Source organism: Nicotiana sylvestris, chromosome 10 (assembly GCF_000393655.2).
Source record: "Nicotiana sylvestris chromosome 10, ASM39365v2, whole genome shotgun sequence".
NCBI classification, from domain to species: domain Eukaryota; kingdom Viridiplantae; phylum Streptophyta; class Magnoliopsida; order Solanales; family Solanaceae; genus Nicotiana; species Nicotiana sylvestris.
Genome location: NC_091066.1, coordinates 19,100,618 through 19,113,059, shown reverse-complemented (window position 1 = coordinate 19,113,059; position 12,442 = coordinate 19,100,618). Strand labels below are relative to the sequence as shown.

Genomic DNA, 12,442 nt, shown 5'->3' with positions numbered 1-12,442 from the left:
TCAAACAAGGGCCTCCAGAGCAAAGTAAGCAGACAAAGGCACGAACCAACCTTCCCCCCAACAAAAATCACAATTTTTCTTTAGATGCAGGCACACTGAACATAATAGGCGTATTCATAAATATACACATATCAAAATCACTATCAATCAGGACACCAAATGCAAATATATTTCCAGCTAAGACATGTTCTACTCCTATCTGCTACGTGATCACTGCATAAGGCTAAGCATTGCCTTCTCTTTGCATGTGGCTAATCCCTGCCTCCCTAATTGCATAAGGCTAAGCATTGCCTTCTCTCTGCATGAGACTAAGCCTTGTCTCAAATCTTGCATGAGGCTAAGCCCTACTTCCATATCTGCATAAAGCTAAGCATTGCCTTCTCTCTACATGAGACTAAGCCTTGTCTCAAATCTTGTATGAGGCTAAGCCATGCCTCCCTATTTGCATAAGGCTAAGAATTGCCTTATCTCTGCATGAGGCTAAGCCTTTTCTCAAATCTTGCATGAGGATAAGCCCTGCCTCCATATCCGTATAAGGCTAGCATTGCTTTCTCTCTGCATGAGACTAAGCCTTGTCACAAATCTTGCATGAGGCTAAGCCCTGCCTCTATATCCGCATAAGGCTAAGAATTGCCTTCTCTCTACATGAACTAAGCCCTGTCTCAAATCTTGCATGAGGCTAAGCCCTGCCTCCCTATTCGTATAAGGGTAAACATTGTCTTCTCCTTGCATGAGACTAAGACCTGTCTCAAATATTGCATGAGACTAAGCATTGTCTCCTTTCTTGCATGAGGCTAAGACCTGCCTCCCTATCTGCGTAAGGCTAAGCACTGCCTTCTCATGGGACTAAGCATTGTCTCCCCTGCATAAGTGTTGCTTTATTCTAAACTTTCCATTGTCTTCTTCTCTTGGGGCTAAGCTCTGCCCCCCAAAACTCTTCACGAGACTAAGCTTTGCCTTGTTATTACCTTTGGTATCATGTCTCTGCTTTTCATGGGCTGATGTATAGCCAATTTGTCTGAAGGCATCATAGTCCGAAGGCATCATCCTCATAGCCTGAAGACACCATGTCATGGCCTGAGGATCTCTCAATACTGTGCGTCATTATTCAAAGACATAATGGTTTAGAGGCACCATTTTCATGGCCTGAGAACATCATTCCATGTCTTGCGAATCCTCTATCTCATGATTCATAGCACGGGACGTCATGGTCTAAGGACGTCATCTCCACTGTCCAAAGAAAACCTTCATGGTCCAAAAGGAATTTGCATCATGTTTAAATTCTCTCTATAATCTATATAAGTGCATGCATCGTGCTTTAAGTTTTGCAGGTAACCCAGGAAGTAACTGTTCTTCAAACAGGAGCAACCTTCGCTCCGGTTTTCCCTCGTACCACTTGCACTCTACCATTTAACCAACTCCCATCAATCACCTGCCTTTACTTTGTGACCGTTTAGATATATACCCTATGATACATCCATTACACTTCAGACTCATATTCATAACTCAGCATAAACCCATCTGATACTATCCTCCCCAAAGAAGGAACCTTTCTGAAACATACTATCATTCCCATAACAATTCCATCGGCTTCATTCACCGTTGAGTCCAGAACTACACATGGCCTGATTCCTGTAAAACCAGGGATATGTAGGCAGCTCAGAAACCAGAGTGCGGCCTCTATTTTTCAAAACACCCCATTCGGTCAAAATCGGTCATCATTTCTTTACCCGAAAACTCTTTCATTCTTTCCGGGTAAAGAGAGGCAACTGTTGATACCCAAAATTTTCATCATATATTTTAAAATGCATATATACTTTCAAAATAGTGCATGAGCATAAACCAACATTTTTCCATAATTTTAAAAGGATTTTAATCAATTTATTCTAGCATTTTATTATCCAAATAATTACTAATTGCATTACAAACGATTTTATGATAGTTTTATTGCTTAATTTTATTCATTTATATTTATACTAAGCTTTAATTATTTAATGAATAGCCATATATACATGTTAAGATTATAATTGCAATAACTTTGCAATAACGACCCATGTGTGCATAATTACCTTATTTCACAAGAAAATAACCTTTTGTATTTTAATAATAATAAGTAATTATTTTAAATCATTTACATGCACAAATGATATTTTTATCATTTATAAATTATCTTATAAAATTATTTTATTAAGTTAATTGGGTATTTAAATAATAGCCCATTTTCCTTAATCATTTTTCGGACCTAACCCAATTACACCAGCCCAATTACTTAAAATCCTAGCCCAATCTGCCCCAGCACACTTAAATATAACCCATAACCCAATCTCCAAATAACCCGCCCCAACCCGGATGGAATCCTGGCCGTTGATCTCAGAAGATCAACGGTCCAGGATTCATTTCCTTTTTTATTAACCAAACGATCCCCCAAACCCTACCCATTTTACAATTTCCGCCGCCCCTTGAATCCCTCCTCCTCTCTTCTCTCTTAATCTCCCCTCTCTTCACTCTCAAACCCTAGCCGTCGTCACCTGAAACCCTTCGATCTATGGGGTTTCTCTTCGATCTTAGGCCCTATCCGGCCTATTATCTCTACTGGCTATTCGATTTTCTTATTGTTTGATGGGATCTTGAAGAGATTCAACACAGACCTGGCTTCAACTCTTTATTTTATTCTCAATGAACATGCTTATGTTCATCTCTATGTTTGTGAGTGCTGGTATCTTCGTGTTCATAGCTTCAAGTCTCTGGTTCAAACTAAATTTTTCTCACCTCTGTTTATTTTTTACCTGACCTAACTATTTCTGGTTAAATCGTTTACATCTCCTTAGGAAAGCTGAAATTTTCCTTTCTTTTTTCTTTCTAAGGTGGGAATTACTTTGTTTTGCTTGAGGACAAGCAAAAACTTAAGTTTGAGGGAGTTTATATCTATGGATTTTAACCTATCTTATGCTCTCTTTTGCTTAGGTTTTGGATAAAAAATGTATAAAAGTATTCCTGAAAACTAACGTATTGTGCTTACTTGCAAGGTTTGGTTAAAATGAGGCAAAGAAGCAAAAATAAACTCACAAAGGAGTAAACTTGCACAGACTAAAGACTGGAACTGGAGCGCAGAGAGCGGACAAAATACGCAGCCGTGTGAGGACCACCGTTGAGGCATCCACAAATACGCGGCCCGTGAAAGTAAATTTTAGAGAGGCTAATTTGAGCACAAGTTCTACCGCTCACCGCGATGGAAAAGTGCGGCCGCAAAATATTTGACGCGGCCGTGGTGGTATTTTAGCTTAGAGAGGTGATTGAAGTTCGGAGACTCTGCAAGTTGAGCTTGACTGAGGAATGCGGCTCGCGTCCAAATTACGCAGCCGCGGTTGAAGCTAACGCGGAAGAGGTGGCTTTTACACTGTCCACAAAACCAAGTCCAAACCAAGCCCAGAATTGAAGAAACGCAGAACGCGCTCATTATTACGTGACTGCTGATAGCTCAAGCGTAGACGCGGTCAGAATTACGCCTCTGCAAAACTTTCGTAGGGAATTTTTGTCCGGGAATTTCAGCCTAGTATAAATAGATCGTTTTCACATTTTTAGGTTAAGTTTTGTTTAGAAGAACATGTGAACGACTGGTTTTTACCTTTTTAAGTAAGTTTAGAGTAGATTTATCTTCAATCTTTAGATTTTCATCTTGTATTTGAATATTATGGCTTATATTTCATCTTCAGCTTTGATTTTTGCTAGTTTCATGAGTAGCTAAATCCATAGCTAGGGTTGTGACCCAACCCTAGTGTGGATATTTAATGGGCTTAATTGTTTATGAGTTAGTGATATTTAGCCTGATTCATGCTTTAATTGTAGAATTATTGGTTGCAAATACTGATTCGTGCCTTTATGACTTAGACTCTTCTTGAGAAAGAGGGACTAACAACAACAACAACAATAACAAACCCAGTTTGATCCCAACAGGTGGGGTCTGGGGAGGGTAGTCTGTATGTAGACCTTACCCCTATCTAATGCAGGTAGAGAGGCTGTTTTCAATAGACCCTCGGCTCAGGAAGGACAAAAAGAAGAAGTGGAAAGCAAGGAAGGAAGAAAGAAGGAAGAGAAAATAAAAGGGGGGGGGGGGTAAAGGATAAGTAGTACCAAATAATAGCAGCAGGGAATACAATACCTGAGGCGAACACAACCACATAATGTAATAGAAATCTAAGAATATGAAGGGACATGCATGCTACTAATACTATCAATGAATAACTATAAACTACCTACTAATCTTCTACCTTAATCCTCGACCTTCACACCCTCCTATCAAAGGTCATGTCCTCAGTGAGTTGAAGCAGCACCATATCGTGTCTAATCACCTCTCCCTATTACTTATTAGGCCTACCTCAACCTCTTCTCAAACTCTCTATGGCCAACCTCTCACACCTCCCGACAGGGGCATCAATGCTTCTTCTCTTAACATGTCCGAACCATCTCAGCCTCGACTTCTGCATCTTGTCCTCCATGGAGGCTACTCCCACTCTATCCCGAAAAATTAGGCTAGGAAAATTAGGAGATTGATAGACCCCAATTAAAGGGTTAAACCTAGAGATAGTAATACTCGACTTGAGCCAATATCATTTGTTATGCATGAACACCCATTTGGACTTGAGAAAGCCAAATTGGGCAAAGTCACTCAAACTACCGAGAGGTATAGAGTTAGCACTTATGTGTGATGGTTATATCACGACCCCAATCATAACAAGCTTGCCCGGAATTCTCGATACTCGTAAGATATCCTAGGTGGAAGTCACTACCTAAGTCCCTTTTAATCCTTGAAAACAACCAACAAAAATATTGTACATAGCTTTAACTATTGCATGTTATAGAAGTAGAAGTAGAAGTAGATAACAAAACCAACCATTTGTAGAAGTACAATTAAGAGCAAAACTCGCATCTCTACTCGGATATAAACCTAACTCCAAATTTATTAACTCCATATGGTTTCGATCCCAACCTTTGTTGAGTAAAACTGCATCGACCATCCTTGCTACTCTATAGTAGTGCAGGTTTAGAACCGATCAATTTTTGGCGCCGTTGTCGGGAATGGTTGGTTCAGGATTTGGAAGAATTTGGGTTGAAATCGGAATACTTAGTTTCTTAAGGTTAGCTTAAAATTCCAAGTTTGACTTCAGTCAACCTTTTGAGTAAACGACCTCGGAATCAGGATTTGACGGTTTCAATAAGTTTGTATGATGATTTCAGACTTGGGTGTATACCCGTATTGGGTTTTGGATGACCTAGGAGCGTTTTGACGCCTAATAGTGAAAGTTGGTTCTTGAAGATTTTAGAAGTTCTTTAAATTTGGTTTAGAGTGGGTTTTGGTGATATCGAGGTCCAAACGGAATTCCGAGATGGGAAATAGTTCTATAATGTCATTTAAAGATACGTTTGGTATCATTCCGAGTGGTATACGTACGTTTTGGCACATTGGAAGTAGATTGAAGAACTTGAAGTTCATAAATTTGATTCAATTGGTTTAAGGGTGTGATTCTTAGTTTTAATGTTGTTTCGGGCGTTCCAAGGGTTCAAGCGAGTCCGTTATGTGATTCCAAACTTGTTGGTATATTCGGGCGGGGCCGCGGGGCCCCCGAGCGTCAATCAGACGAGACTCGAACTAAGTTGAAAACTTGAGCAAGAGCTGAAGCTCTCGGACTAAGTTGAAAATTTGAGCAAGAGCTGAAGCTCTAGCTGCTCTCATAACCACACCTGCAATTGGTCAGCCGCAGGTGCGAGCTCGCAGGTGTGGTTGGAGCCTCGCAGATGCGTCCCAAGGAGAGGAGCCTAGGTTCCCCATATGCGGCTACTTTTACGCAGAAGAGGACCGTAGAAGCGGGTATCTGTCCGCAGATGCGACCCCAGCCGGCCCAGCCCCCACTCTGCAAAAGCGGACCCTCGTCCGTAGAAGCAGGACTGTAGGTGCGAAAATCGTAGGGGTAGTGAGTTCATTTAAAACGAGACTCAAGCTATTTTCACTCATTTTCTCTCAATCTTTGGACGATTTTTGGAGCATTTTGAGAGGGATTTCCACCTAGCTTTTGGAGGTAAGTAATTTCTACCTATTGTGAGTTCAATACATAAATTTTGGGTAGATTCCAAAATGAAAATTGGTAGAAATCATGGGTTAGATGAAAAACCTAGGGTTTGACAAGAATGAGATTTTTACCACGAAATTGACCATGAAACTTAGTGAAAATCATATATTTATGTTTCTTAGGTTATGGGTAACAGCTGCCTTCGAAAATTTTCGGAATCCTAGCACGTGGGCCCGGGAGTGAATTTTAGGAATCTTGCCTTTGGGGCTGGGTAATCACTTTAATAGTTAGAATAAGAACTTTTGAACCTGTAATGATTGGTTTTTACACTATTTGAATAGTTTTGGATTGTTCGTCTCCGATTTGAGGGTTTGAGCGCATTCTTGAGTTTGGAAGTAGGCTTTGAAGCAAGGTAAGTCTCTTTCTAATCTTGTAAGAGGGAAATTTTCCCATAGTTGAACTTAATTAATATATGATTAATTGTGGGTGAGGGGGGGAGGTCTATGTAGTATGAAGTGACGAGAGTCCGTATGTAGCTACTATTATTGTTATGTCCGGGTAGTTCTAGGCTTACACCATGCTTTGTGGGTATTGTTATCTGAATATAATTATTGATTTGATTTGAATGGAACTAAGTTGAGGATTTCAAAATTTCAATGGTTTCAAGTAAATTATTGTTTTGAACAGAATTGAGGAAAATTATGTTATATTTATATTTAACCGCGTCGCAAGTATATTCCACGAGCGGGCCGAATATTTCCACTAATTTTATGGGATTGGGTCGTTCGCCTTGGCAGGTTAATAGATGCAACTATGTTCGCACTGTTCGACCCTCGGCAGTGCACAATTTACTTTTATGTTGGATCGGGCCGAACGTCCTTGGTGGTATTTGTGTGTGATAATAGAATTGGAACTCTTTATAGTTCGTATGAATTGTTTCTTGAATGGTCACTTATTTTAAATAAATATAGTGCCTTGACTTCTTAAATATGATGGAAGGATTTTTCAGTTATTATCCTTGTTTGAGCTTGTTGTTATCTACATACATTATGATATAAGTTTCATATTATTATATTGTTGGCTCTAGTAAGTGTCGAAATCGACCCCTCGTCACTACTTCTTCGAGGTTAGATGAAATACTTACTGGGTACATATTTTTATGCACTCACGCTACATTTATGTACTTGATTGCACAGGATTTTAGGCAGGTGCATCTGGCCCTCAGTCTGATGGGTAGATTTGATTCCTCAGCTTGAGATTTCCTGGTGAGCTGCCGTTTTGAGCCGTTCTACAGCAGCTGGAGTCTCTCTTACGTCTTTATTTTCCTGTCTATTCCCTTCCAGACAGTAGGATAGTATGGTTTTGTTTATTCTATTAGATTGCTCATATACTTGTGACACTAGGTTTTGGCACACACACTAGTAGACCTATGATTTTGGTTTACTTACATGATTACGATTCATATTTATTGCTTCCAATTATTTATGCTTAAATTTTAAACTCCTAAATTTTTATCAGATAAGAAGAAGTCATCACTTACTAATTAATTAAAAGGGAATTCACTAGTTAATTAGTGTTGGCTGTCCTAACAATGGTGTTGGGCGCCATCACGACCTAATATGGAATTTGGGTCGTGACAACATGGTATTGGAGCGCTAGGTTCACATAGGTCTCACAAGTTATGGGCAGACCTGGTAGAGTCTTGCGGATCGGTACAGAGACATATGTACTTATCTTCGAGAGGCTATAGGGTGTTAGGAAACTACTCTTTATTTATCTCCTATCGTGTAGTTGATGGTATACTAAATTTCCTTCTTCTATTCTCTCACAGATGGTGAGGACACGTGCGGCTGACGTTCCAAACCCGGGAGGAGCTGCTCCCCCCATTGCTAGAGGTCGAGGTAGAGGCCGGGGGAAGGAACCGGCCTGAGGTAGGGGACAAGAGCATCCCAGAGCTGCCCCAGTAGCACCACCGGTGGATCTAGTGGAGGATCCCGTCATCGAGGAGCAGGGCGAGATGCCTGTTCCAGAGCCAGCCTTGGTAGATTTCGTGACAGGACCGGGATTTCAGGAGGTCATGGTTCGTATGCTGCGGTTCATGGACACTATGACTTAGGCTGGTTTATTTCCAGTAGACCCAGCTACATCCCAGGCAAGAGAGGGAGCACAAAACCCTACTGCTCAGGCTCCTAGGCACGTAGCTGTCGTATATCATACTTCGAGCACACTACCCGTGGGCGGGGCCCAGCCAGTTTCCACATCAGTACCTAAGACTAGACCAGCTGCGGACAATGATCTGCAAAGCTACTAGATAGATGGACTAGGCTACACTCTCCTATCTTCGGGGGTGAGCGGCATGAGGACCCCTATAACTTTATTGATCGGTGCAAGGTCATACTGCACAAGATGAGGATATTGGAGTCCCATGGAGTAGATTTCACCACTTTCCAGCTGGATGGCAGGGCCCATAGATGGTGGCAGTCTTACCTTCTTGGCAGACCAGCGGGCTCTCCTCCTATGACATGGGATCAGTTTACACGGCTTCTATTGGATAGGTATATTCCACCATTTCAAAGGGAAGCGTTACGGTGCCAGTTTGAGCAGCTTGAGCAGGGTCAGATGTCTGTGACCGATTATGAGGCGAGAATTTCTAAGTTGTCTCGCCATGCACTGATGATACTCCCTACGGACGCAGAGAAAGTGTGGAGATTTGTTGCAGGGTTGCAGCATAGTATTCTGGCTAGCATGGCCCGAGAGGTTGAGATAGATACTGATTATCAGCTAGTGGTAGAGATTGCTCGGAGGATTGAGGGCTACTGCCAGAGAGGTAAAGAGCAGATGCAGCAGGAGAAGAGGACCCGATTCTCTGGAGAGTTTAGAGGTTCCCTGACTAGAGGCAGAGGTCAGTTTGGGAGAGGTCATCCTAACAGGTCCACATATCCAGCACCACCATCTCCTCGGGGTGCTCCAGTATGACCCTATTTTAGTGTTATGCCAGAGAGTTCTTATCGCCCACCAGTTCATCAAGGTTCTCCCAGTGCCTATTTCACTGTCCTGCCCGAGAGTTCATACTGCCCACTAGCCATTCAGGATTCTTCTAGCGGGTATTCAAGCTATCAGGGTCAGACTTCGGGATAGCAGTCCATGGCACCCCGGGGTTGTTACGAGTATTGGGATCTGGGTCACATGAAGAGATTTTGTCCTAGACTTAGGTGTAAGGTAGTACAACAGGGTCATCAACCTATGATTGCAGCACCAGCCGTCCGGCCGCCTAGAGGTAAAGGGCAGGCATGTAGGGCCCGTCCTAGAGGTGGAGGCCAGGCAGGGGGAGGTCAGCCAGCTATTGCTTAGCCAGGCGGGGGCCAGCCAGCCGGTGCTCCAGTTAGATTCTCTACTTTTCCGTCCATACCAGATATAGTGACCTCAGATGCCGTGATCACAAGTATTATTTCTGTATGCGGTAGGGATGCTTCAGTATTATTTGATCCAGGGTCTACCTATTCATATGTGTCATCTCTTTTTTGCTCAGTTTTTGGATATTCCTCGTGAGTCTTTGGGTACTCCTGTTTATGTGTCCACTCCTGTGGGCGATTCTGTGGTTGTGGATCGAATTTACCGGTCTTGTGTGGTTACATTTTATGGTTACGAGACTAGAGCGAACCTCTTGTTACTTGATATGATTCATCTTGGGCATGGATTGGTTATCCCCATATCATGCCATCCTTGATTATCATGCCAATACTGTTACTTTAGCGATGCCAGAGTTGCCAAGATTGGAGTGGAAGGATTCCTCCGTTAGTGCATCTAGTCGGGTTATCTCTTTTCTGAAGGCTCGACATCTGGTCGAGAAGGGTTATTTGGCGTATCTAGCATATGTTCGGGACACCACCGTAGAGTCCCTAACGATTGATTCGGTTCCATTGTCCGGGAGTTTGCTGATGTGTTTCCTTCTGACCTTCCAGGCATGCCGCCAAATCGTGATATTGATTTCTGTATTGATTTGGCCCCAGGTACTCAGCCTATATCTATCCCCCCCCCCCGTACCGTATGGCTCCGAAAGAGCTGAAGGAGCTGAATGAGCAACTTGAGGAGTTATTAGCAAAGGGGTTTGTTAGACCAAGTGTATCACCCTGGGGTGCACCAGTGTTATTTGTGAAGAAGAAAGATAGGACTATGCGGATGTGCATTGATTATCGCCAGTTGAACAAAGTTACCATCAAGAACAAGTACCTGTTGCTGCGTATTGATGATTTGTTTGACCAGTTGCAGGGTGCTAGAGTGTTTTCTAAGATTGACTTGAGATCGGGGTACCATCAGTTAAAGATTCGGGACTTAGATGTTTCGAAGACTACTTTTCGTACTACATATGGCCATTATGAGTTTCTAGTGATGTCCTTCGGCTTGACTAATGCCCCAGTGGTGTTTATGGATTTGATGACCCAGGTGTCCAGGCCTTATATTGATTTTTTTTTATCATCTTCATTGATGACATCTTGATTTACTCATGTAGCCTCGGGGAGCACGAGCAACATTTGAGAGTGGTGCTTCAGACGTTGTGGGAACAAAAGCTATATGCTAAGTTCTCCAAGTGTGAGTTTTGGCTAGAGTCTGTGGCATTCTTGGGACATGTTGTATTAGGAGAGGGTATTAAGGTGGATTCTAAAAAGATTGAGGCAGTTCAGAGTTGGCCACGTCCCGCTTCGATGACTGAGATCAGGAGTTTCCTAGGGTTAGCATGTTATTATCGCCGGTTTTTGCAAGGCTTTTCATCTATTATAGCACCTTTGACTAGATTGACTCAAAAGGGTGCTCCGTTTCATTGGTCCGATGATTGTGAGGCGAGCTTTCAAAAACTCAAGATAGCTTTGACCACATCAACAGTTCAAGTGTTGCCTTCCGGTTCGGGGATGTATACGATTTATTGTGACGCTTCATGCATTGGCTTGGGCTGTGTATTGATGTAGGAGGGGCGAGTTGTTGCATATGCTTCACATCAGTTGAAGATTCATGAGAAGAATTACCCCATGCACGACCTAGAGTTAGCCGCGATTGTTCATGCTCTTAAGATATGGAGGCATTATCTATATGGGGTGTCATGCGAGGTTTTCACTGATCATCGCAGCTTACAGCATTTGTTCAAGCAAAAAGATCTCAATTTGAGGTAGTATAGATGGCTTGAGCTACTGAAGGATTATGACATCACCATTCTTTATCATCCGGGCAAGGCAAATGTGGTTGCGGTTGCCTTAAGTAGGAAGGCAGAGAGTATGGGTAGCTTGTCATTCATTTCAGTAGAAGAGAGGCCACTAGCTTTGGACATCCAGTCTTTCGCTAACAGACTTGTGAGGTTGGACATTTCAGAGCCCAGCCGAGTTCATGCGTGTGCTGTTACCCAGTCTTCATTATTGGGGCAGATCAAGGCTTGACAGTTTGATGATCCGCATTTGGCAGTTCTCAAAGAGACGGTACTAAAGGGTGGTGCCAAAGAGGTTTCCATAGGCGATGATGGTGTTCTGCAACTCCAGTGTCGCCTATGTGTTCCTAATGTCGATGGATTGAGGGAGATGATTCTAAAGAAGGCACACAATTCACGGTATTCTATTCATCCAGGTGCTACGAAGATGTATCGTGACCTGAGATAGAATTATTATTAGCGGTAGATGAAAAAAGACATAGTGGAGTATGTAGCTAGGTGCCTAAATTGCCAGCAGGTCAAGTATGAGCACCAGAGGTCAGGTGGCCTACTTCAGCAGATGACTATACCTGAGTGAAAATAGGAGTGCATTACAATGGACTTTGTGGTTAGATTGCCGCGGACCTTACGGAAGTTTGATGCAGTTTGGGTCATTGTCGACACGCTGACCAAGTCGGTACACTTTGTTCCGGTTGCAACTACCTATACTTTAGAGAAGTTAGCCTAGATTTATATTCGAGAGATAGTTCGGTTGCACAATGTGCCTATTTCCATCATATCAGACAGAGGCCCTCAGTTCACTTCGCATTTTTGGAGAGCCGTACAGAGTAAGTTGGGGACCCGTGTAGAGCTCAGCACAACATTTCATCCTCAGACCGACGAGCAGTTGGAGCGGACAATTCAGATATTAGACGACATGTTGAGAGCATGTGTGATTAACTTTGGAAGACAGTGGGATCAGTTCTTGCCTTTGGTCGAGTTAGATTACAACAACAGTTATCAGTCCATCATTTAGATGGCTCTATTTGAGGCTTATATGGTCGGCGATGTCATTCTTCCATCTGGTGGTTTGAGCCCAGCGAGGCTAAGTTATATGGTACAGATTTGGTAAAAGATGCCTTGAAAAGGTAAAGTTGATCCAGGAGAAACTTTGCATAGCACAGTCCAGACAGAAGAGTTACGT

At 42.6% G+C, this 12,442-nt stretch overlaps 1 protein-coding gene across 1 annotated transcript; it reads left to right on the top strand.

Annotated features, from left to right (window-relative positions):
- The first annotated feature begins 10,112 nt into the window (after positions 1 to 10,112).
- Positions 10,113 to 11,230, top strand: LOC138879068 (uncharacterized). The gene is made up of 3 exons (XM_070158641.1): positions 10,113 to 10,171; positions 10,576 to 10,717; positions 11,030 to 11,230. Exons 1-3 carry the CDS (start codon positions 10,113 to 10,115, stop codon positions 11,228 to 11,230), a joined length of 402 nt encoding a protein of 133 aa, XP_070014742.1.
- Positions 11,231 to 12,442: the final 1,212 nt, after the last annotated feature.

What these genes read in the sequence shown, in the direction of transcription:
- LOC138879068 (XM_070158641.1), top strand. Translation starts at nt 10,113, where the DNA reads ATGGCTCCGAAAGAGCTGAAGGAGCTGAATGAGCAACTTGAGGAGTTA. An exon ending in GAGGAGTTATTAGCAAAGGG is followed by an intron (nt 10,172 to 10,575) that starts GTTTGTTAGACC and finishes TTACTCATGTAG; the next exon opens with CCTCGGGGAGCACGAGCAAC. An exon ending in TATTAGGAGAGGGTATTAAG is followed by an intron (nt 10,718 to 11,029) that starts GTGGATTCTAAA and finishes GTATTGATGTAG; the next exon opens with GAGGGGCGAGTTGTTGCATA.